At 36.1% G+C, this 24,000-nt stretch overlaps 3 protein-coding genes and 1 long non-coding RNA gene across 5 annotated transcripts in view; 2 read left to right on the top strand and 2 right to left on the bottom strand.

Moving 5' to 3' along the window:
- Positions 1-24,000, top strand: part of LOC148717196 (uncharacterized) — a 43,620-nt gene that overhangs the window by 10,309 nt on the left and 9,311 nt on the right. The window lies entirely within an intron of this gene.
- On the bottom strand, positions 7,731-13,407 carry LOC148717197 (uncharacterized). The gene is made up of 3 exons (XR_015994677.1): positions 11,080-13,407; positions 9,789-9,864; positions 7,731-8,463 (listed from the first exon to the last, which is right to left on the bottom strand). It is a non-coding gene; the product is annotated as an uncharacterized LOC148717197 (long non-coding RNA).
- On the bottom strand, positions 15,117-19,687 carry LOC111334656 (uncharacterized). Its single transcript, XM_022940458.2, has 9 exons — positions 19,465-19,687; positions 18,954-19,032; positions 18,611-18,809; positions 18,031-18,102; positions 17,836-17,908; positions 17,616-17,692; positions 17,176-17,245; positions 16,010-16,099; positions 15,117-15,359 (listed from the first exon to the last, which is right to left on the bottom strand). Exons 1-9 carry the CDS (start codon positions 19,615-19,617, stop codon positions 15,294-15,296), a joined length of 879 nt encoding a protein of 292 aa, XP_022796193.2. The 5' UTR covers positions 19,618-19,687; the 3' UTR covers positions 15,117-15,293.
- Positions 19,975-24,000, top strand: part of LOC111334667 (uncharacterized) — an 8,193-nt gene continuing 4,167 nt past the window's right edge. The window contains exons 1-2 of the mRNA XM_022940474.2: positions 19,975-20,939; positions 21,088-23,798. Coding sequence (XP_022796209.1) covers positions 23,154-23,798 — 645 coding nt within the window. The 5' untranslated portion in view covers positions 19,975-20,939; positions 21,088-23,153. The remainder of the gene's footprint in view (positions 20,940-21,087; positions 23,799-24,000) is intronic.

The following is a 24,000-nucleotide window of genomic DNA, read 5'->3' as shown; positions in this document are numbered from 1 at the left end:
CTCACATTTTCTTTAGTGTGTCCAACAGGGTGAGTTTACAGTTTTTGGAATATTTTATTTTTTTGTAATTTTCGTAGTTTCGTAATGTAAGACTCAACAGTATATTACTGTAATGATATTATGTTGTCGTGTTCGTGAATAGTAAGCTTGTGGAGTTGACAAGACAGGCTTTTTAGCATGGTCTTCAGAAATACAGGCCGCCAAAGAGAGTGTGCTTTTCACTCTTTCAAATGCCATTCACACAGGGCCGATAGATAAGGTTAGGGTTATGAAAATCGCATATTTGAAGTAAAATTAATTTGTAACAAATAACTGCAGATGATTGAGAAACGTTGTTTTCTTTAAGCAGAGGTTTTGACAACTTGGTTAATTTCAGGAAAGGGACTTTTTATCAATTTAATTGTGTCCTCCCTACTTTTTCAATTTTCTCAACAGAAATTATTGGACAAGGAAGCTGTCCCGGAGCATAACATTGCTCCTTGCTTGGAAGAAGGTTTGTGTGCCTCCAATAGTCTTTGTTCATATTATCCAATGATTTGTTTGGAGACAGTGGCCCAATGATGTGTTGCACTCTTAATTAAGAGGTTCAAGTTTGAGAGCTGGTGTCCTAGCGGATTTGACGAGCAAACTATCAAATTGCCATGGGGTTATCCGTGAAAGACAATTGTCCCGAACAGGAAGAGTAGAAACACTCCAAATCACCTCACACTACATAACCTAGAGCAGAGCCCTTGGGCTCGTCAAACATAACCTTTTTTTTTTATGATCCCCGAGTTGTCACAGTGTGGGAACAAGTTACACCCTCAACATAAACCGTGGTTTTTTATTGATTGGGTTTGCCTTAACTTTTCAGAACTCTGTTCTGAGTTGTGTTTCAAATGTCCCCAAAGGAAAGAAAAAAAACTTGCGCTTACAGTGATTACGTGACCCTCAGGCCGTTCCTTAGTTACCTATATGATTTAATTTTGGAAGGTGTTCTCGACATGCAATAAAACACATATTCAGGGTTCTGTGCAGGGTGTTCTGGACATGCAATAAAACACATTTTCAGGGTTGTTTGCAAGGTGTTCTGGACATGCAATAAAACACATTTTCAGGGTTTTTTTGCAAGGTGTTCTGGACATGCAATAAAACACATATTCAGGGTTCTTTAAAATGTGATAAAGGTATGCGGGATGTTGGGAGAACACGAGAAAAGCTTGTACTTGTGAGCCGAAGGCGAGTGACTAGCAACCTTTTCAGGTATAGCGCATAGGCCTGGAAATTGATTGACTCATCAAATGCTGCGTTTTATTTGCAGTTACGTTATAATTTGAAGTTAACTTTGGCTCTTATTATATAAACCTAAGGGAAAAAAAATAAGGTTTCCAAGTTATAAATAAAAACTTTTTGGGAGAAAATGAATTTGCTGGTAACTTTTATTCCATTTTTACGCAAACCGAGACTTTTTTCCTCTCTTTTTTATCCCACATTCTAGCCCTGTATTTTTCTGCGTTTTTTCCCCTATCGGTTTCTCCCATAGAAGTAGATTTACATTCACAAAAATACATGAAAGAATTCCGTTCATTGGAAGTAAAAAATATCACCTATGAATTAGCCTTAATTCAAACTCATCGCTAAAAACCTCGCATGCAAATTTCTTTGAACCTTGTTTTCGAGATTTCCCTAGTTAGACACAACTTCATAGCATGTGGAAATCGTGCTGCTAATTTTCATTGTAAGGTTTTTCGTAGTTTGAGCTGCTTCACTCAACATGTTGAACGTCCAAATGGACACAGAGGCATTATGGAGTTGCTTTGTTTATGCAAGCAGACCTTACATGGACTGACAACTCACTACAAAGTTTTTTTTACAACGAAACACAAGGTAAGAACGAAAATAAGTTCAACCTCAAAGGTGTTGAATAGTGCATTGTATGAACTCGAGAGAATTTTACATGTAAATGAACGATGGAAGAGTTCCAGACTAGTTCTCCATAAGCGATACCTCTCTCAAGTCTCCATTTACAATGTCAAAGGAAAATTCATCAGTTAGTTGTATCAGTCCATCAAAGCTTAGGATAGGGTTAGTGTATGACATATTTTTTAGTTGGTTCTAAATTCAAATCGACTTAAATCGAGCAAAAAATACCCATGTAGATTACAATCAACTCTTGGCGAATCAACCTGAAAATATTTGTAGTTGTAGGGCAGAAAGCATCAGCTTTGACTTGGTCTGTGGAGTTGTCCATGGTGATTATAAGATAACCGCTTAAATTCTCGAACCAGTGTAATATGTGGAGGCTCGAGAATTTAAACTGTTCTTTTGGCCATTTTAGATGCACTGCCATGAAAATGAATACATAGAAAGTTTTTAGTGGACAGAAAGGAAACGAAAGCAAAGAATTACACTAAGGTAAGAGACACTTTCTGTTTTTCCTAAGACTGGCTTATAATGTGTACATGAGGCTGCCTTTGCAAGACAGTGTATTGATATATGCGCCAAATCCAAATTGATCAAACTTGTCAAAAATGTTTTGTTGAGTGATGGGATCACCATGTGGGCCAGTTGAAAGATTTCAAGGCAGTGTAGGAAAAATTCCAAATTCTAGAAAGCAAAATATTTTTCATCTGTAATTACTCTGTCATTTTGGTAACTCACAAGACTAAAATTTTGATGCTAAGAAATCGAGGAAATGCCACAAGGCGATTTAAATTAAGTTTTGCTAAGAATATCATGTGCACGAAAGAGGGCGAACATGCCGACTATTTGTTGGAAAGCATTTTAAGAGTTGAAACTTTTCTCTCGATCGTCAACTAGCCTTGAATTTTAATGGTTCGAGCTTATGAATTATCGTTTGGGAGTAAATAGCAAATTGTTTTTCAAAATGTTTACAGTACAAGCAGTAATTATATCACCCATGTGAGAGAAAACAATGAAAGAAGAATTTTTAATTTGCATAAGATAGCATTTTGTGACCAAACTGGTCCACTGACAAAGAATGATCGGAATCTAAAGAAATGTTTTGGCAGGCTCATTTTTAAAAGCCAGTTTTATATCTCTGAAACATCAACTTTTTCGCGAAAAAAAATTATTTACCAGCCTTGTTACATTTCAGGAAAGGTAAAAACTTAGAAGAGCGTTTTTGAGCGTCAGGGGACATGTGTCATCCACCGGCTTCGTTATAAAACCTCTGAGAGTTGTGATGCACGCTTTCTTCACACATTTTTCGATCAAGGTAGAGACCTATTTTATTGGCAGTTGTTACAAGTACGCATTTTCACCAAAGAGAGACGATCTTATACAGATGTCAGTAAGTTTCCATTCGATACATTCCAAATTCAAAAATGTAAAAAGTGTAGTCAGGAGATGTCATGAGTTTTATAGAAATTGTTTGCCTCTGACTGTTGTTATTTCTGAAACAGAGGTTTCGGCTAATGCTTAAGCCTTCATCAGTGATATGAAAAACAAAGATTGTTATCATAATATCAGAAATATAATATCATAATATCATAATCATTATCAATCAATAGCCTTTTTCCACGTCCCAAGGAGCTAGACGAACCTGACCTCCAGAAGTCAGGCATAGTGTACAAAATCAATTGCACACAGTGTAATTTAAAGTACTATGGCCAAACAGAAAGATCATTAAAGACCAGAATTGCGGAGCACAAAAAGGCAGTTGCAGGTTTTGACTTAAACTCCAAAGTCGCAAGCCATGTCCACCTTTTCGACCGTAACATGGATTTCACAAATGTCAGGGTCGTTGGTTTCGAATCTAATTACCACGAGAGACTTTCCCTTGAAGCCTGGCACTCTACTTTGGTTCCGAATGCGGGCAACGATCACATCGTACTTCCAGAAGCCTATAAAGACCTCGCGCGAGCATCAAATACATAGTTACGCGCTCAAGCTTCGCATCACGTTTTTAACTTTAAATAGCGTTTGATAACGATCTTCGTTTTTCATACGGCAGGTACAAAAAGCAGGTCACAGGTCACGGGTCACAATTAAAGAGTTATACACCGGATAGAGTAAAGGCGTTGCATTATAGTGTTCCATTTCCGTTCATCAGAAATTAACATATAATATACATGAACATATAATGTACATGAACATATGATATACATGAACATATAATATACAATTGTGACCTGTTAATTGTGACCTGTTAATTGTGACCTGTGACCTGCTTTTTGTACCTGCCGTTTTTCATATCACTGATGAAGGCTTATGCATTAGCCGAAACGTCTGTTTCAGAAATAACAACAGTCAGAGGCAACCAATTTCTATAAAACACATTCCAAATTCGCTCAGTTGTTTTTGATGAAATTCGTAGTTTTTTTCTCCTACTGGACTGCAACATTTCTATGAATACATTGTCTTATTGTTTTGTGAATTTGACAAGTCTTAGAGAAAATTAGATGTTTTCCATCTTGCTAAATCATTGAATTCTCAAAATTAGTTTTGAAAGAAGGATAAATGCATTGGTCTTAAGCTGATTGCCTAAATATTATGAACTCTTGGCGTTGCTTTGACCAAATAAAGGTAGCATGCAGAGAAATAGTAATAGAATATGTGACACAGAATGAAATTGTTTTCCTGTAATAACCATCAATTCTGAACAAAACTTATTATTCGTATCACTTTTTAACGCTTTTATATTGGACTGTTTTCTCTACATTCTCCCACGATGCCCTACATCGGAGAAAGTTTGGAATAAAAAATGAGTCAATTAATGTGTTAATCGTATTAGTCCGCCCATGCTGAGACAAGGACTAGTGTAGGGTATATACAAATCACTTGGCGGTAAATTCAAATAGAGTTTAATCTTGCAGAATACACATGTAGATTGTGATCAATTCTTGGCGGATAAACCTCAAAATATTTGCAATCGGCCCCGAATTGTAATAGTGCGAGCTATTGAATTGTCGACAGGAAGTAAATAAGACATCAACCATAAAAATGTTTTAGCGGTCTTTAGCTTCTGTGGCGAATCTCAGATATTATCTACCACTTTTCCAATTCATGGAGTAATTATATCATTCTCGTAAAGAAAAGAACGAAGACATTTTAATTTGCACAAGTAGAGATTTCGTCGTCAAACTGCGTTTCTGCTAAAAAATGACCAGAATGTTAACAAAAGTTCGTTTGCTTTCTTTGGTTGGGGGGAAGGGGGGGGGGGTCTTAAAAAAATTGTAAAACCCCCGCACCCCCAAAATTATAAAGTAAGGGCCGGGTCGCACTAGAGCCAATTTTTTTTACTTCTAATTTTTGGCGACGAAAAAATTGGCAAAAATTTCACAAGGGCCAAATTTTGGCGGTGATCGCATTGGACCAACATGTTTGAGCCAAAACTTTGCTGATTGACACGTCTTGTACTTTACTTTCTTTTTCCTTTGCTTTCATTTGTGTTGTTGTTTCCACCGCTCTTACTGCTTTCCACACTTGGAATCGAAGCGAGCGAAGGAGACTGACTTGCTTCCATGTTTGCAAGGGACAGAGATTGTCTTGCCGCAGTCTCTTCCCTATTACGAACCTTAAGCAACCACGACGGCGACGGCAACGGCAACGGCAATGAGGACGGGGAAAAACAAGAGATCTAATTGGCAGAACAATAGCTCAGCACGTGCGTTTTGAAACTTTGTACATTTCTTAGCCGTCCTATGCAAAACAACAACGTGAAATCGCCAAAATCTGCGTCGTCTGCGAACCGAAACCGCGACAGCAAATTATTTTAATTTCCATTTGGAACTCAACGGCTACTTTATACGTCATGCTGAAGTTGAGCTGTGGCGCCTTATGAGACAGTAAGCTCATGCAGCCATTTTTGAAATTCTGACTAAGAGTAGAAATTCATTTTTTAATCGAAGTCTTCCTTGGCGTTGCCATCCTGACTGCTTAAGGTCCCTAACTGCTTAAGGAGTCATAGGCATTTCCAATAAATTGCCGCTCGTATTCTGCGTTTCCATTGTAAAAACCATAGAAAGAATGGTTAGATGGACCAGGAAAAAAATAATTTTGTCCCGACATCGTACGAGCTAACCTGCACTAGCCTAAAAAAGTAATTTTTCCCACCGTAACTTGATCCAAGTATTTTGAAGAAAAATGACAGCTCAATGGTTAAACAAAATTGTTTGCTTTGCCAAAATTTGGAGGCAGCACTTCGGCTTCTTTTGAAGATTGGCGAAAATTTGGCAATCCGCAAAAAATTGGCGAGTTTTTGAAACTGGATGTCACACTTATTTTACGTTACTTGGTGACAGATTTATTACTTATGCGAACAAAATTGGCTCAAATTCGCTGTAGTGCGACCCGGCCCTAAAGGAACCTTTCTTGTTGCATGTCAGTAAAAGTAAAATTTTTGTAGAACGTTTGGGAGAGTAAAGCGGAGAGGAAGGTGTGTCATCCAAAACTTCGCGAAGTTGTGATGCACGCTTTGTTTGCACATTTTTCTTTTCAGATTCAAACCGATTTTATGGCGATGTAATTATTCAGTTTTAAAATCTTGAAACGTGATTATCATTGGTATGAAATTGTGCTTTTGTAACATGTAAGAATTTTCATCGGCGAGAAACAAACTTGAGGAGAGGTCAGAAAGGTTAAAAAAATATCAAATTAGCAATTTTTTTTTTCATTTATTTGCAGATTTTTGTCGACTGCACCGCAAAATGTTAAATATCATTTTATTTTTGTACAGATATGAAGACATTTTCTCGACATTTTGATAATATGATAATTCTGAGAACTCTTCTTAGTTAGATGTTCTTATCTTGCTGTGTCACTGAATTCTCAAAAAAAAATTAGAAAGAGAATGTCTGAATTCGTAAGGAGAATATAGGCATTGATGTTAGGTTGGTCGGTTTTAATGTAATGAATTGTTGGCATTGCTTTTAACAAATTAAGGCAACTAGCGGAGAAATAAGACTCAAATATGTCACGTAGAATGAAAAGGTTTTGTAGTAGGAACCATCAACTGTGAAAAACTCTACTTATTTGTTTCACCTTCATCGCTTTTATATCATGCTTAGTGGAATAATTTCTTTGCATTCCCTGACAATGTCGTAGATCGCCTAAGCTCAAAATAAAAAAGAAATTTAGTAGCGCGAGGCCTCGATTGAATCGTCCATTTAACCAACATGCTGCTAATGAAAAACTTCAAACGTTTTCTAAGGAAGACATTTAGAGACCATATTTGTTACCGTTATTCTGTACGTTTTTTTCGTAGTTCAAGTCAGGCTTGTGTTCTCTTACAGTTCCTTTAACATCAGTTGTCGAAGCCGACCACAAGCAAGGAGAGAGAGAAATATCGAAAAAGTACAAGAAAGAAAGTTGGAAATTAATTTTAGAGATAAAACCTGTAAATTAAGCAAACAAATTCATACTTTTGGTGCCAAAAGGAAAAAGGACGCTTTGCAACGTGAGTATTGATTTGAATTAAATAGCTGCTGTCGAGAAAAATTTACAATTTCTAATTACAAAATGTAAGAAGTGGTAATTTTTAACAAGGATTTTGTAGGTAGATTGGAAATAATTTGGCATGAAAAAATTTGAATGCAACAGATAAGGCTGAATCTAGAAGTAGAAAGAACAAAAATCTTAGCTTGGGAGTATTCGTCTACATCTTGCAAGGACATTAAAGGGTTAACCTTTTGAGTTAAGTCACAAGTCTTTTATGGACTTTCCTGTTTTACATTTTTTCTTCAAAATTCTTGCATTTCCAATTAGTCGACAAAGAGAGACTAAGGAAGTTTATCAATTTGCATTTTATTGTGCCATAAGTTTTACATTTGAAAATTTCCGTACGATGTCAGTATTCTTGATGCTTTCGCATCTAGTTATTTGTTCTTGTTATCAGACTTAGCTCTGTGATGTATGCTTATCTACTGTTGTAAACACTTTCACATATAATGAAGAGATGTATTAATAAAGAGAACTTAAAGAAATAAGAGTTGTATTTCCACTTTGTATTCTATTGATCATACAAATGGTCAAAAAAAGGTACTGCACTTTTAAAAGGGCCTGGAAACTAGTCAAAATGTAGGCTATCTCTTTTACTCATTTTTACTTATGGAGGGTTGCCGAGGGGAAAAATTTTCTGTAGATTTGAATAGCCTCTCTTGTAAAACAAAAAAACATAATCGACTCTTGATGGGAGAAAGTCCACTGCTCAAAGCAAGATTTTTTCTCACCAAAAGACTTAGTATATTTTTCAATCAACACCAGACACCATTCAAAAGCCCAGGCTTTTTTTTCCATGGACAAACTTTCCTGCCAAAAGACTTAGTTTTTTTTTTGTTTCAGGAGAAAATTTTCCTGCCAAAAGTTTTTTTTCTACATTTTAGTTAGCCCTTTTAAAAGCACAAATTATGCATGCGACGCCTTTTAACGCAAACTTCGCTCTCCTACACGCAATTTCTTCCACAACTAAGTGTATCCAAGGAGAGGGTCTGAGAAACTTTATTTCAATTCACAAGTTCAAACCTGAAAGGAAAAGAAATTATTTTAAGACATGCTTTCAAGTATTATCAAAATTGAGCTAAGCTCTATAAATTTCAAACTAAAAGTGTATCAGAGGTCTGTTTCAGGATAAAATCTTAAAAAATTAAAGAGATCATAAACAGAGTTTTTAACTGTGACTGCACTGTTTAATTGACCAGTTTGGCAACTGGTACATAAAGACAACGGATTTTAAAGGTTGGATTTTCCTCTTCATCCCCTCACTAGAAAATACTTCATGTTGTCATCACTGCCTCTCCTTATGTCTAGTCTGTCACATTTCAGGCAGAAATAATTCTAACTACACCAAAAATTGTTTGTTTTTAGTTTCTCTGATCCTTAAAATTACACATTTTTCTCATGCAGTTTGTTTAAGTTTGGCATCTGATTGGTCAAGAGGGTGAGACAAGTTTTCTTGAACAAATCATAGATTGTACATGTAGTATAGTAAAACCATTGCAATTCTGGATTTCATTTGCAGCCCAATACACCAGTAATCTATCCTAAAATTTCAAGGTGGCTTATCATAATAGACAACTTTTTGTGTCTCACTTCTTGACTCATGTTTACCCCGTGTTGATCAATAATTGAAACTATCACTTCCTATAACTTTGGATTCTTGGAGATATGAAGGAAATCAAAGATCATTGTTTAAGTGATGTCAAGAAAAATCAAACTGTCCCCATTTTCAACCCTGACCTGCTTACGATACACTTTTAAATGCCACTTTTTCATTTGCATTGTTTTAAAAAGAAATTGAAAAGTCATGAAAACATACAAATGTATCAGATTCATCAACACCTTAAAGATGCATTTGATAGTTTGGATTTTTGTTGATGTCTTGTTAACATGAATACATCAGAAAGAAATTGGACTCAATAACAAGTCTTTAAGTTAGTAAGCTAAACAGGTCAACAGAAAGACCTGCATTGCAGGTTCACACTAAGTGTTCCATGAAGCACACATGACAGTACCACAGAATGTTAAAGAAGAAGAGGTATAACCTAATACTAGCTACCATTACGTTGCACAACATGCAGGTTTCAAAAGTATGATTGAGTTAATCAAGAACGTGTTTTTATTTCTTATCATTCAAACGTTTGAGTGAATCGTTGTTGTTGTTGTTTTTTCTTTTTTTTTTTTAATTTTTAACTTACTTGCACATTTCCTTGAAACAAGTGTCCCATTCAGAGATCAGTTTCATAGCTGGAGTGAAAGGTATCTTTGTCCAAGAAAATATTCACTCACTCATGGATTAACATCAACCACCCTTTTTTAAAACCTGGACATAAAAATATCATAAAACTAACCTGTATGACTGTATCTGTCTCCTAAACTTTGATCTTGTCAACTCTTCATTGTGGTTTCTTCTCACAGCATTATTGCCTGATGATTAATATAGAAATACTCATTAGCAAAGGACAAACAGTAAAGGTTACAAAAGTGAAAAAGTAAAAAGCAATGTCTCGACAACTCAGCCTCAGTTTTCAAGTACCTCAACAACAGTCTGTTCTTATGGATGCCATCCTTATTCATTCCTGTTTCTAAGAAGTTTTGGTGTTGGTCTACACTTACAAACTTTTATTTTAAAGTTTCCACCACTCAAAGGATATTTGTTTTGGCAATAGAAATGACACACAAGCATGACTTTATTTCAGATAAGAGAAAAACATCTCAGATGATTGAGAACTATGGCAACAGTTCACTTTTAATTTTAACTACAAATGTTACTGTTGCTATGTTTTGTTTTTCTTTTAAGGTGGCTGAACACAGTTTTTGCATGTGCTTTTGCTGATGGAATTCAGCACGTGCGCAAGGGCTGCAAAAAACAAACATGCCATCAATAGAGCGGTCGTTTTATTTACTCAACACGTATCCGCACTATCTGTGATATTTTTCTCTACAGTTGGCGCAGTGTATTTAGGACTTTAGTCTTTTATTACATGTTAGAAAAGTTAATGGTGCAAAGAACCCAGCAATTCTCAGCTTTTTCATTGTTACCGAGAGAACCCAGTTAAATGCAGTGCATGCATAGTAATTAAGTAAAAAAATTGTGATTGAATGGAAAATTGCTTTCTCGGAAATATGCTTATTTCTTGAGAGCCACTCTTTAGAATTTCATGAAATTTGGCATGAAAATACTTTAGGAAATAAGTCACTAGAGTATTGAAAAAAAAATTGATTTTTAGCAAAGAAAATTCTAGATAATTGAGTGAACCGTCAACAAGGGATAATTAAAGATCTCTCTGTTAAATTGTTAGCAAAACTGTGTTAACTTGTGAGTATCGCTACAAGCTCGTTGCATGCGAATTATAGAGAAAAACTAATGGCTAGATTTTCTACAAATGAACAAAACCAATCTTAAAGGCCTGTTTATATTCATTCATGTCACCATGACAATGGCACATACATCAACTTTAACTATAAAAAAAACAGTTTGTGCTGTTAACTTGCTTGCTGCCAGTTTTGGCAACCGAGAGATCAAGGGTTTTAGAGAAAATGGTGAAAGAAACGCAGGTATCAAAACCTGTGTTCAGCCACCTTAAGTGGAAAAGACAGAGATAAGCTCACAAAATTGTTGAAAAAAAAAAACTATCTTACTTGAGTTCACAGAAGTCCAGACTTTTGATCACTTTACAGCTTGACTCAGTTGTCTTGTCGTTGCTGGTTGTAACTCTTCTATGAGGCTACTTACAAAGAAAGAATCTTCTCCACACAGCAATATCGTAATTTCAACTGTCAGACATCATAAACATCTGGAACAAGTGAGGCGACTTTAAAACCAAACAACCAGGCAATAATATCCCAGGTCAACTGAAATGAACAATCATTTTGTGTCTATGTATGTTATCTGTAAAAAATTAAAAAACAAAATGTGACAGTTTGTGAGTGAATGCCCTTGGTGCATGACTTTGTATTGGTAACAAATGGTAGATGGTAATTTTGGTTTGTATCAACCGAGTTCATAATGTAAATTGGCCACCTTATGAGTTTCAGAGCTGACCTTTCAAACATTAGCCCTTTGTCAATTGCTTGGCAAAATTCTGACTACTTCTTGCTAACCCTTAGGACTGGTAGCAAGGTTAGAGAAAGGAGAAATGAGTAAACCTGATAAAGGTAACAAGATGCAAAGAATAGTTTTTTTTCTCCCTATCTGTGTACAGAGCAGGGATGGCGCGGTGGTGAGAGCACTCGCCTCCCACCACTGTGGCCCGAGTTCAATTCCCGCGTGCAAATAGCACACTCGCATGCAAATAGCGCACTCGCGTGCAAACAGTGCACTCGCGTGCAAACAGCACACTCGCGTGCAAACAGCGCACTCGCGTGCAAACAGCGCACTCGCGTGCAAACAGCGCACTCGCGTGCAAACAGCGCACTCGCGTGCAAACAGCGCACTCGCGTGCAAACAGCGCACTCGCGTGCAAACAGCGCACTCGCGTGCAAATAGCGCACTCGCGTGCAAATAGCGCACTCGCGTGCAAATAGCGCACTCGCGTGCAAATAGCGCACTCGCGTGCAAATAGCGCACTCGCGTGCAAATAGCGCACTCGCGTGCAAATAGCGCACTCGCGTGCATATAGTGCACTCGCGTGTATATAGTGCACTCGAGTGCATATAGTGCACTCCCGTGCATATAGTCCACTCGCATACATACAGACCACATGCATGCATATAGTACACATGCATGCATATAGTCCACTCGCATGCATATAGTACACATGCATGCATATAGTATACATAAATTTAGTATACATAAATATAGTATACATACATACATATATATCGTATACATACATATAGTATACATACATACATATAGTATACATACATATCTTGAATTGCACAGACCTGTATACACAATTACAATCAACAGAAATACCTTGAGCCTCAATCATGTACACTGAATTTCTTACATCAATTGAGCCCTACATACACAAGTCAAACCTTATTTATGAGTAAATTTAATGACCTAAATGTAGAGGATATTGCTGCACATGAAAACAGAGTCTTTCTGCCAGTGTTGATAATATCTCTCGGGCTTTTTGACATTTATTACCCAGAAAATATCGCCATTGCTGTTTCATTTCAGAAGCAAGTGAACTGTATTTCTATTGTATGTATTTCAAAAGTAAACAACCAACCATTTCATATTGGATTGAAATCTTGCAAGGTTTGTGAAAGTCACTATGTACTCAAAAATGTAAAAATTGGATTTCAAGGGTACTTGAAGCTTAAAAGTTTGTTGTTTAAAAACCAACCCAAACAACTGGAACAAAAACAAAGTTGGGATTGTTCAGCGCAGTTTTTTGTTGCTCCACTTTCTGTCCATTTCTTGTAATACAGTGCAAAGTTTGCTTGCTTTGATGCTGTAAAACAGTCAAATACCCTAATGGTGGAATTATAAAGGTTGTACATGCATGTACAAGTAGGTATGAACATGAACACTGAATCAAGTGATTTTTATGTGTCATGTAATATTGGTCATCAACAGCAAAATAAAACAAGTTGTAAATTTTAAAATTGGATAGGTGCATACTCTTTTTTACAAAAATGCACTAACAAGTGCATTTACCAAGCATGAATGAAATAGAGCAGTCTTTTTTTCTAAGATAGTTAATTATAAATCTTACATGTCTTGAGCCCATCAAATATTTAAACAAACAACTATCTCGCCTTTATTTACAATTTTTCTACGTGTCAGTCTGATTTTACTGCCAATCTGTGAATGTCAAGTCAAATGTGTTTCAATGAACCGGGATCTTTCTTCAGTGGTTAGCAGTGCGAAAATGAGGTGAAAACAATCATACTACTTTGCAGTGAGAATTTTAACAGTCAATTTTATGGATTGTTTACCATAGAGCAGTTAAAAAACTAGTTTCTACACAATATAGCATTAAAACTGAACGATAGTGTAAAGACAACAAGCAAATCTTACCGGGTCAGCTCTGACCAAATCTTTCTTAATGAAGTCATCCCAGGTTCACTGACCAAAGTTTCACAACTTCATCTATAATCAAAGGGATAAATGGGAATACTATTCAAAATAAAGTAAATCAACAATATTTATCCTATTATGACTCTTAAACATCTCCTAATACTTAGTGAACACCCTGCAAAGAGCTATGGGATGTATCACTCACCATAGAGTAACAGCTACTCCCCCCACCCCCCTAAGAGTGACTAACCTCCAACTTCTCCCTACTCACATACACCAAGGTCAAGAGGATAAAGAAAATGATCACAAACCACAGAACTTCTTGATTGTTACACAAATTCTCCTTATCTTGAACAATTGATCGAGTATCATTGTTTAGTAAGAAAGTGAATCAGTTTTATATCAGTAAATTTAACTTAAGTAAGGATAAATTTTTATAATTTTTGATTACGTATTGTTGTTGCTATTTGTCTAAGTTAGTTTTTAATTTTTTTGTACTTTATCACAGGCAGTTTATTTAAAATAAGGAATCTAGAATTCTGTATAAACTGGCCTAATTACTCTGATATCTCTTTTTTATACTTGTATATATATTTAACTCCTTGTTTTTGTTTTTGTTTTGATTATCTGTGTAATTGAATTTGAGTAAATAAATAAATTAAGTAAATCTTCACCTTAGGAAATGTATGCATCATTATGTACAGAGAAAATGCTTAAAAAAATTCCTCTGATCTGGACTTTAACTCCAACAAGGAATGCTTTGTGTTACACTCCTCTACCCACTGAGCTGCAACAAATGGTCCTGCATGGGAGCCACACCCATCTTCACTTCATATCCAATATGAGACCTAAATATTCCAACAATCAACACCAGCAACATATGTTGGAGGTAATAGCTTTTGACTTAACTCTGACTTTATTATGATAGAATTAACCATTTTGTTCAATTCTGTTTAAATTTAGTAGTGTTACAATACATTTCCTCAATTTTCAGGTGAGGGAAAAAGGCAAACTTGCCATCAACTGGATAAATTGCCCACTTATGACAAAAAATAGAAGTGTACAAACACATCAGGGAGGTATAGAATGGGACAACAGAAATATAAAGAAGTAAACTAAAACAAATGAATGAAAACAAAAAAATGGGGTAAAATACAAAATGGACATAATGTATTTCTCATGTACAAATGTAACTCAAATTCATTTGTGAACAAAGAAGTTAATTAGGTCAATTAAGATAATTAGGTTTAGAGTGTTACAGAATTTAATATGTAAACAAATGCCGTGCAACACTGTGGTGAAAGAGAACACAACACTGTAATTTGTAACCCAAGATGGTAACTTATGATGTGAGTCTCAAGTTTCAGTTGCACACCACTTTTGGGGGTAATTTTGGAAAGTCAACAACATGCTATTGATAAAGTGCAATGCCCAGATATGATTGGTTGTTTTTACACAGCTGAGATAAGTTCATTTCATTCCCTGATGTTTTTGTGAGCTGTTGTGTAGCTACCACAAGCAAACTGTTGAGAAAAAAAAATCACCAATGTAATAGGGATCAAAATAAGCCAATCACAGCTGTTTAAAAACAGTCAATCAAAGTGAAGCATTATACTTTAAAGGGATGCATAAACTGATGACCTTATTTCCTGGTTAAGAGTAGCATTGTACTGTCTACACACTGCAAGTGATTACACAGAGATTAATATAATGCAATTAGTTTATTACAGACTGAAGTTTTCATCTTCATAACAATTTTTATCGCTCTAAAAAAATAAATATACAAAAAACTTTAGGATCAATTTTCTCATTCATTGTGTAAGACATGAGTTGTTTCAGATACAGCCCTCAGCCAGTTTCTGAAGCCTAGTTTTTCTGTTCAATTAGTCAACTTGGCCAGTGCTTGAGCTAGTCGTTGTCCATTGCCTTGCAGCATGGAGGATACCTGTTGTAGAATACAGAAATTGATCTAAATATTAAGTTTATAATGCACTTAAAGGAAAAGGAAGGGATATTTTGCTTATTAAAAAGGCCACTATATTCAAATTACTTTTTCTACATGTGCCATTTTAAGTTGACCACAGCTGTTACTTTACCTTTGTCAACTCTACCTTAATTGTGAACACATTAATTATTCAGTGATGCTTACGCTCCAGCTCAACCTTAGGGGGGGAGGGGAGGTATTAATCTGACCCACCATCTATCTAATGGCATCTTGGAGTTGAGGATAAGTGCATGATTTAAGAAGCATTCCACTGTAAATAGTTATATTGTTTTTATAGTAATGGTAATTTTTAATAACGGAAATGAGATGAAGAAAATCAACGGAACTTTGGTACATTTTAACTGACAGAAGCATCACTGAATTTGTATAAAAATTTGGTATCAAGTATGCAGGATTATCATATAGCATGTGTACTTTACACTGAGATTTAAGGCATCGGAAGAATCAGGATTTACACAAAGCACCATACAGACTGCACAATTATTAAGAGTGATATCGTGTTTCACTGAGCAGCCTGTCTGGCTGTTTTCACTTTGTGTTTGACTTCAAATGAATAACATTCAGCAACATTAACCACAAGATATACTAGCCTGGAACACTGTAGATGGATTACACTCTGCATGTGACAAGCTTGGTAGATTTAAGGAGTTTTGAGGCTGAACTTGGAGCAGAGGATGGAGCTGTGTATTAAAGAAACAAGATGAACATTGAACAATCATTTGTTTACCAAGAAATCAAACTCTGCCTATGTTTTAACCTAAACTTTATTCTCTTTCAAGATAATGGTGTGGTGATGGCAAAAATAAATAAACAATTCTCTATTGCCAAAGATTATTCATTCTAAAAGCTGGAACCAGGATCATGTTGTCACCTCATGGTATGACACCAGTCATAAGTTATGAGGTTTTGTCATGGAAGGAAATTCACACAATCACTCATTCAAGTTTGATCTGTTACATAACTAATGTGTGCATTAAAATTTGGATTAAATGCATTCACTCCTACCCCCCCCCCCCCCTCCAACTAGGTTTGCTTCTATCCCCAAAGTCATGCTGTTTTCTTCTACTCAAATATCTGGGGTTTGGTAAAAAGGCTAAGATTTTGCCTGAGTACATGGAGTCATCAACAAAATTCTAAATGGCGACTGTCGCAGGGCAATAGGTTTTTGTTCCACCCTTGATCAAAATACACTCTTGCAGACTGTACAAATGGTGAGGAAATTTGTGTGAGAATACTCAATTAGAAAGGAGGGCTTCAAAGTCTATAAACTGATGATGGCAATAGTCCCAATGATAGATATGGAAATATTTTCTTGCCCTGCCTAAGAAATTTTCATTCTGCCTCCAAGCTGATTTTCTCACATCCATTTCTCTGCCATTTGACCATATTTTACACATATTTGGCAACTGATTTTAGGTGTTACAGATTTCAATGGATTTTCACTTTCTTTTCTTTCTTTTTACACAGTTTTCTTGAGAGCTATTTTGGCATTGGTTTGACCACATAAATCTTGTTAAAGAATTAATTGAAGAATTAAGACATACATACATGTATGTACCATGCGGTAGCTCTAAGGAGCCTTTGATATTGTGTTTGTGTTTCTCTTTGTATTTGTATTGTAATAGACTGAGAATAAAAAGCAACAATATTTTGTACTCTTAACATTTCATGTGAGACAAAGCTGGTAAGTATTCACCCTTGTTGATTTCATGTTTGGGTCAATTATATATAATTAAGAATATCAATAATTCACTACCTGTGGTTGGTTTTGCTGGTTTTGTTGATCACTATAGCTTTGTAACATCTCTTCATCCTGTTCTAATAGCCTGAATGAGAAACAGAATTTTGGAAGTCAGAAGTTACCAACATTTCTCTCAACTTTGAATGCAATTCATTTGATTTTAAAAATAAATAAATGCATTGAGGTGAAAATTACTAAAATAAAAGAGGAAAAATGCGGGGACTTTGACAACTGACAACTTAATACAGGTTTGATTGTATCATACTAAATAAGATAATTATTTCAATAAGAAAAAGTACACCTACAATATCTGTTTTGCCTAGACAGACAGACAGGCTTCTAAGGCAGATAGGCAGGCTGGTAGGTAGACTGAGTAATGCAGGCACAGAAATACTTTTAATAAGCTACATTATACATGTATCTGCTGAAGAAATTCAAGATTCAATTTTCCTTACCTTCTCTGGTCATCTAATTCTTTCTCCAAAACATCTGCTTGATTATTACAAGAAATTAATGCATCTTCCAATTCATGCTGTTTTTGAAAAAGTTTAAAATTAATTTAAAATATAGCCATTTTTAGCTTAGAGTTCTGGTCAATTAAAAATAACACTGGCAAGTCATGTACTACTAACTCAGCCATTATTTTAGATATTGCTTGTTTGTTTCTTGACTTACTGATTCAGTTTCCATTTTGGTGTAGTCTCCCCTTTGGGTTGGTCCCTTCATTGTGTCAAGCCTTCTAGCAGTCCTGTTGAAACAGTTTCTAGTTTAAATCTCATGTTCCTTTCTATTGGTAGACGAAATTAATGCTACTGCCAATATTGAGATCCTGCGAAAAGGTTAAGATCAGTCCCTATAGGATAAATTTACCTTTCAGATATTTGCTTAAAATGAAACTGAATGTCTCTCTTCTTGGAATTCGGAACATCATTCAGAACACTCCTACACAGTAAGAGAGATTTAACATCATTTTCATTTAATTACCAAAACCTAAAAGAATGTAGCCAGTAGAGTAGAAAATCACTGTAGGCATGTTGGGCATGGGATGCAAATGTGTTTTCTTTGCAGTTACATCTGTCATGGGGGGATATTTTCACGTGTCACCTTAATTTTTCCAATTGAAAGAAGCCTTACAAATAAGCAAATAGGTGGAGCTGGCAGATTTTGAAAAGATCAAGCTAAACAAAAGAAATCACGGCATAAACTGTCAATGCTTATCAGTGTAATTTTATAGAAATCAAACATGATCAACTTGAAAAATGCAGAAATTTTTAGCCTTTGCCCTTTTGATATGGATGGTTGTCAGTTTAACTATTTCTCACAACTTTAAGGTTATTTTGCCAATTAGATAGCTCTCTGCAATGATCATTGACACATTTTGATAGGATGCATTATAGGACCCCCCTAATCATGAGGTTGATTTTTTTTAAGGAACCAATATAAAACTTACAAAATAGTGTTTTCAATGACTTGTTTAGTGTATGTTTTTGTTGACAAGCAAAGTGATTTCCATCTTGCATATGTTCTCTTTGTGACAGTTATATCCTGAATGCGCTGTGGTGTTCCATTATCCTTCAAAGCTTTTCCTCTCTTGCTAAATACTTTCTTTTTTGTTCTCTGTTTACCCTTGGGTGTCCTTCCACATTTACCTAGATGGAATCAAGCCAAATAAACTGATATGATTTCTAGCTGCTATATAAGGAGTAAGTTTGATCAGATAACAAGTATTTTTAAGGTCATCCATCACTACATCCTGTTAGAAACAAACATTGACTACAAAAACAATTTGGTACCTTCAGTTTTATTAGACTTTAAATTTCTGTGTGGAGATAAATGTTCCTTGCTTGAAGAACGACTTTCTCTCTCTTCTTTCTATTGAAATCGAAATAATAAAATAATTCAAAACATAAATTGCTATCGTTACGATTTTGATATTCAATGGTATCACCAGCTCATCTTCAGTATGTTCCCTCATCAATCTCCCTCCCTGTAAATATACCGTGACAACAACACTCCCCTCGGTTCTGTCCTCGTGTACCGGTTCACAAGAGCCGATACAAAAGACCGAACAATACACAACAGCTAACCAATGACTCCTAAACAAAGAAAGAACGGTAATTCCCTTGTGAACCGGTACACCAGGACAAAACCCTCCCCTCTCACACGACAACTTTCCCAATGAAGGCTGTGAAGTCAATTTCCAGCTACTCAAAATATATCCATTTAGAATTTGAAGGGTTCAGAGGTGGAAAAGTAAGCCTCTTCAGTAGCCAAATAATGTGATGGAGTGAAGAATGAAATTACTTTATCTTGACTAACTAGTGTAGTCGATGGGAAAACATCTGTTTCCTTTATCCTTGGTACATTTGATTCCACAATTGACTGACTTCGTTCAGATTCACGGCTTCTGCGCCTTGATTTTGGAGCGTAGGTGATTCGAACTCTTCGTTTCGCCATTTAGGAATCACTTTCAGTAAATAACATCAAAAGGCCGCCATGATTCAAAATCCAAGGAATCATCTTGATGTAAGCATAATTATTGTGTCCCAGGGTACAAGGAAGCAACATTTTATCATATCGGGAAGAGTGAAGATATTAAGATAAAGTTGATAACTTTGCGTATTAAGACAGTTATAACATTTAACATAGTGAGAGCTTTTTATTTTTCGCTTTTAATTTTTCAGAAAATATTTCAGAGTTTTTTAAAAAGTTTTTTACTTCAAAATCAACATTTATAGAAAGTGAAAAAGGCTAAACCACTCTCTCTCCTCCCCTTAGTAATGTGATTTTACACTCCCAGAGTGCTTTGGCAGAGTAAGTGTGGAACAAGTGGCTCGGGAATAGATCAGAGATGAGTTGGTTATCCTCTTTAGTATCGCGAGCATTCTTAGTTTCTTCGGCGTCTAAACTTCCTGGTTCGTCGTTCATTTTTGGGAAGGTGCTTCCAATTCTTCAACAACCATGTCGCTATGTAAGATATGGCATGGAATATCAGCCGAACAACTTGCAAAGGAAACGAAAGCACGGTTACTTGGCAAGACTAAGAACTAGAGCAGGGAGAAAGATTCTGAAAAGAAGACGAGAAAAGGGAAGAAAGTTTTTATCGCACTGAAAGGATTGATTGTGGTATTGCACCCAACATGCAAAGTGAAAATGGTGCAACCATGTTTGTCAAATTGGTAGTGTTGAATCGTATGAAGCATGAGCCCAGCTGAGCAGTCTCTACACCAACATCAAGTAATGATGTAATGACGGAAGGATGGGAAAAGACTCGAATCACTGTCAGGGTTGTAGATATTCTGCATTACTGGTTGAAATTTTCATCTTTACACCTGTACCTCTGCATTTTCATTATCAGGAATATTATCATTATCTACTTCATCATCTTCAAATACGTCTGCAGGAAATTTCTTGGCAAAATAAGTAATCAGGATAGACTGTTTACTTCGTGGGAAATGTACTGAACTAATATGTAAGTCAACACTCATCGGTGAGATGATATCTGTTTTGTCAGCTAAAAGTTTATCAATATGTTGGATAGTTTTTTATTATTATTATTATTAACTGCACTGAAATAAGTTAGATTTCTCCTAACTTTCATTTGGAATACCATGACTTCAAAATTTAAGAAAATGGAAGTAAATGACCTCGCACCCTCCTTCCCCCCCCACAGACAACTTGAATGGTGACAACGGACAATTTCAATCTTTGCATGTCTATATAAATGCATTTTCTTGGGGGAGGGGATACTTACCCGTTTTTGTTCTGTTAAAGATCAGGCTCCGGTTGTTTAAAGAGCGGATAACGCTATCCAGCGGATAAATCGCTATCCAGCAGATAAGTGTTGCCAAAACGTACTGTGCTATCCACGGGATAGAGATTTATCCATTGTATAGCGTTATCCATCATTCGAACAACCGGGGCCAGAATATTGACAAAATGAAAGAAGCATGACCATCCTACTAGCTCCCTCCCCTTTTTGTAATAGGATATTATATACTAAAATACAAACAGTAAACAGCAGCAATTACAAGGTGCAACACTCTGAAAAAGCAAGGAGCAAGTGATTTTAATAAATGTTTGCTGATGAAAACAGTTGCCATAATTCTTGAAACAGTCAACTAATCTCCATTAGGCACTGTTTGAATTAATTTGAGGAAGTAGATAGGTCATTATGGAGAGAAAGGACTGAAGCAAATTCAAGGAAGACATAAGAAGCATTTACCATTTCATGTAGATGGGGGAGGGGGGGGGGGTTGTTCAACATCTTACTAAACAATTTAAGTGTTTATTTCTAACAGGTTATCATGTATCCAACAATCCAGGTTAAAAGCCATAATCAACAGGGTTTGCTCCGTACTTGTTATTACAAGTACTGAAAATAACAAGAAATAATAGTAATTCAAATCTAAAATCACATTTCCCAGTGCAATGTAACCAGTCTGTTCTATGTGCTAATCAATCCTATGTTCCTGCTGATGATGGTATAGTTTATACCGAAAAATAACTGTCATTTAACATCTTGGTTTTCTGTTCATTTGTTGTCAAATTTAAAGACACAGTGAATTTACTCGGTCTATCGTTCATCTTTTATATTTCCTGCCACGGTGCACTTTCTAGCACCAGTTATTTGAGATGAACCCTAAAAATAACTATCAAAAAAAGTTAATTTTCTGGTTGTTGCTGGCACAGCAGGCCCATGTTTTAACTTTTTAGATATTCCATGGCCTGATAAAAATAAATGGTTGTAAAGAGACTAGTTATGATTGAGCGGTACAATTTCTTGCAATAAGATGTAATACAACATTCCATGGTTATTAACTGGGTATCTAATAAGCAAGATATTAAACTAAACTTTTGATGTTGGATTTATAATTTGACAAAACTTTGATCTGTCATTGTTATTTAATGTTGGAAAATATGCAGCTCTCCTAAGGGTTGTAATAAAGAGACTATTGTCACAATCCTTTTCATTTCTTATGATTGTTGTTAATTTTTTTTTCAATATGTCAAGTCACGTCTCAGCGGCAGCATCACTGGCAGCTGACACTGGATTGTGAACAGGTGTTTCACAGATTGACATATTTGAATATCAATTTTCTTCCCTTGGTTGAAAGAAGGACACATTCTCTTTACTCAGAATATCAAACTAGCTTTGCTGCATTAAGATATCATAACATACCATGATGTTATCAGTAGAAAATTCTTAAGTGTATTAAATGTTGGCTTAAAATGATATAGCTGTGTAAGATTTCCCTGTTTTTGCAAATCTAAAGACATAGGGGTGAAATTTCCTTGATATTGTTCTGATGCCGTTAACTACTCAAGTAATGAAGTACTATTTTGTTTGGTTCATTCAAAATTACTTGGTAACTTAATGATAATATGTGTGGGTGGTTTGCATGCAAATTGACTCTAGACCCTCACTAGTATTTAAATTCATACGAAACACCGTAGTTTAGTTTGAGTACCACTAAATTGGTATTGAAGGGTCCTTTTTGGTCGAAATTGGCCGTAGTGTCTGAAATAAATTTCATGACTTTTCAAAGAATTCAGAGGAACCTAAAGCAGCCTTTGTCAGTTGTCACGTGACTATCATTATAAATAACACTAATCTGTCTCAGTTTACTTATCATCGCTAAGGCTGACGTGAGAAAATATATCCAGTTTTGCATATTTTAAAATTTCAAAGAGACAGAATTTTCTCCAAGCTTTCCAACAAGTTGTACGATCTATTCTGCAATTTTCTTCGATGATCTCTTAACTTAGGGACTTCAGCTGTTTTCAAGTCAAAACCAAGACAAACAGGGACAAGAATATATTGACGGGTAAAACTACATCGGTAATAGCAATCATCCTGAGTTGGTTAAAAACTTAGGAAACAGATAATTCTGAATTTAGAAGAATAACTGGTTTTTTTTTCCTGGGAGATAAGATGTAGTGAATTTTTGTTGATATCTAGCGTCGATCATAAGTTCCCTTACTTCTCGGAAATGAGTGTGTCTGCGGAAAAGCAGACTCATCTGAGCGGCCATAAGTGGCACATTTCAGAACTTGAATTCAGTCCTGGAGGGTTACATCTCGCATCTAGTAGTTGGGATAAAACTGTGCGGATATGGGATCTTAGTACGCTAGAATCAGTGTTTGTCTTGAGGCATCATCGTAGCCCTGTGACCTGTCTTTCTTGGCAACCAGGAGTGGAGACCGCGGGTTGTCTTGGCGTACTTGCTTCGGGTTCTGCAGATAGTACTGTAGCTTTGTGGAGCGGAGAGACAGGAAAACTTCTGCAGTCACTTTCACCTCATACAGGATGGGTGTTGGGTACTTCCTTCTCAAGCAATGGCACTTTACTAGCTTCTGCTGCTTGGGACAAAACTGTTTGTCTGTCCGATGCGCGTACGGGACAAATGTTGCAGAAACTGACAGGGCATTCGACTGGTGTATGGACGTGTGCCTTCCAGACGAGCATCGGTTCGGGTCTACTTTGTTCAGGCGCTGATGATGGTTCTTTAAAGATTTGGGACACGCGAATTGCAAGCTCGGTTATGAGTTTGGTAGGTGGACACGAAGATAGCGTGAAATGTTGTGCTTGGTCTCCAGATGGGGGTTACATCGCTTCTGGTGCTACTGATAGCAAGGTAAAAATTATTTTTCAAACTTTCAACTCAATACAGAAATGATGGGAGTTATTTCTTATCTAAAGAGAAAGGTTTTGGTTTGGGATCGACTTTTGCTCGATAATCTTTTTGCGCTCCGGCACGCCACAGGAGTAAGGTGCAGAATTTTTTTCAGGAATTTGTTGACATTTCCGTTTAGTTGAATAAATGTGAGAACCTTTCG

Source organism: Stylophora pistillata, chromosome 13 (assembly GCF_964205215.1).
Source record: "Stylophora pistillata chromosome 13, jaStyPist1.2, whole genome shotgun sequence".
NCBI lineage: Eukaryota > Metazoa > Cnidaria > Anthozoa > Scleractinia > Pocilloporidae > Stylophora > Stylophora pistillata.
Note: the sequence above shows the minus strand (reverse complement) of the source record. Positions and strands in the feature narration are given on the sequence as shown.

Excerpts from the sequence above, each read along its gene's own strand:
- LOC111334656 (XM_022940458.2), bottom strand. The coding sequence starts at position 19,617 with ATGGCGAAACGAAGAGTTCGAATCACCTACGCTCCAAAATCAAGGCGC. Across the intron at positions 19,033-19,464 it reads CACTAGTTAGTCAAGATAAA|AAAGAAGAGAGAGAAAGTCG; the intron begins GTAATTTCATTC and ends CGATTTCAATAG. Across the intron at positions 17,246-17,615 it reads GAATTAGATGACCAGAGAAG|GCTATTAGAACAGGATGAAG; the intron begins GTAAGGAAAATT and ends TTTCTCATTCAG.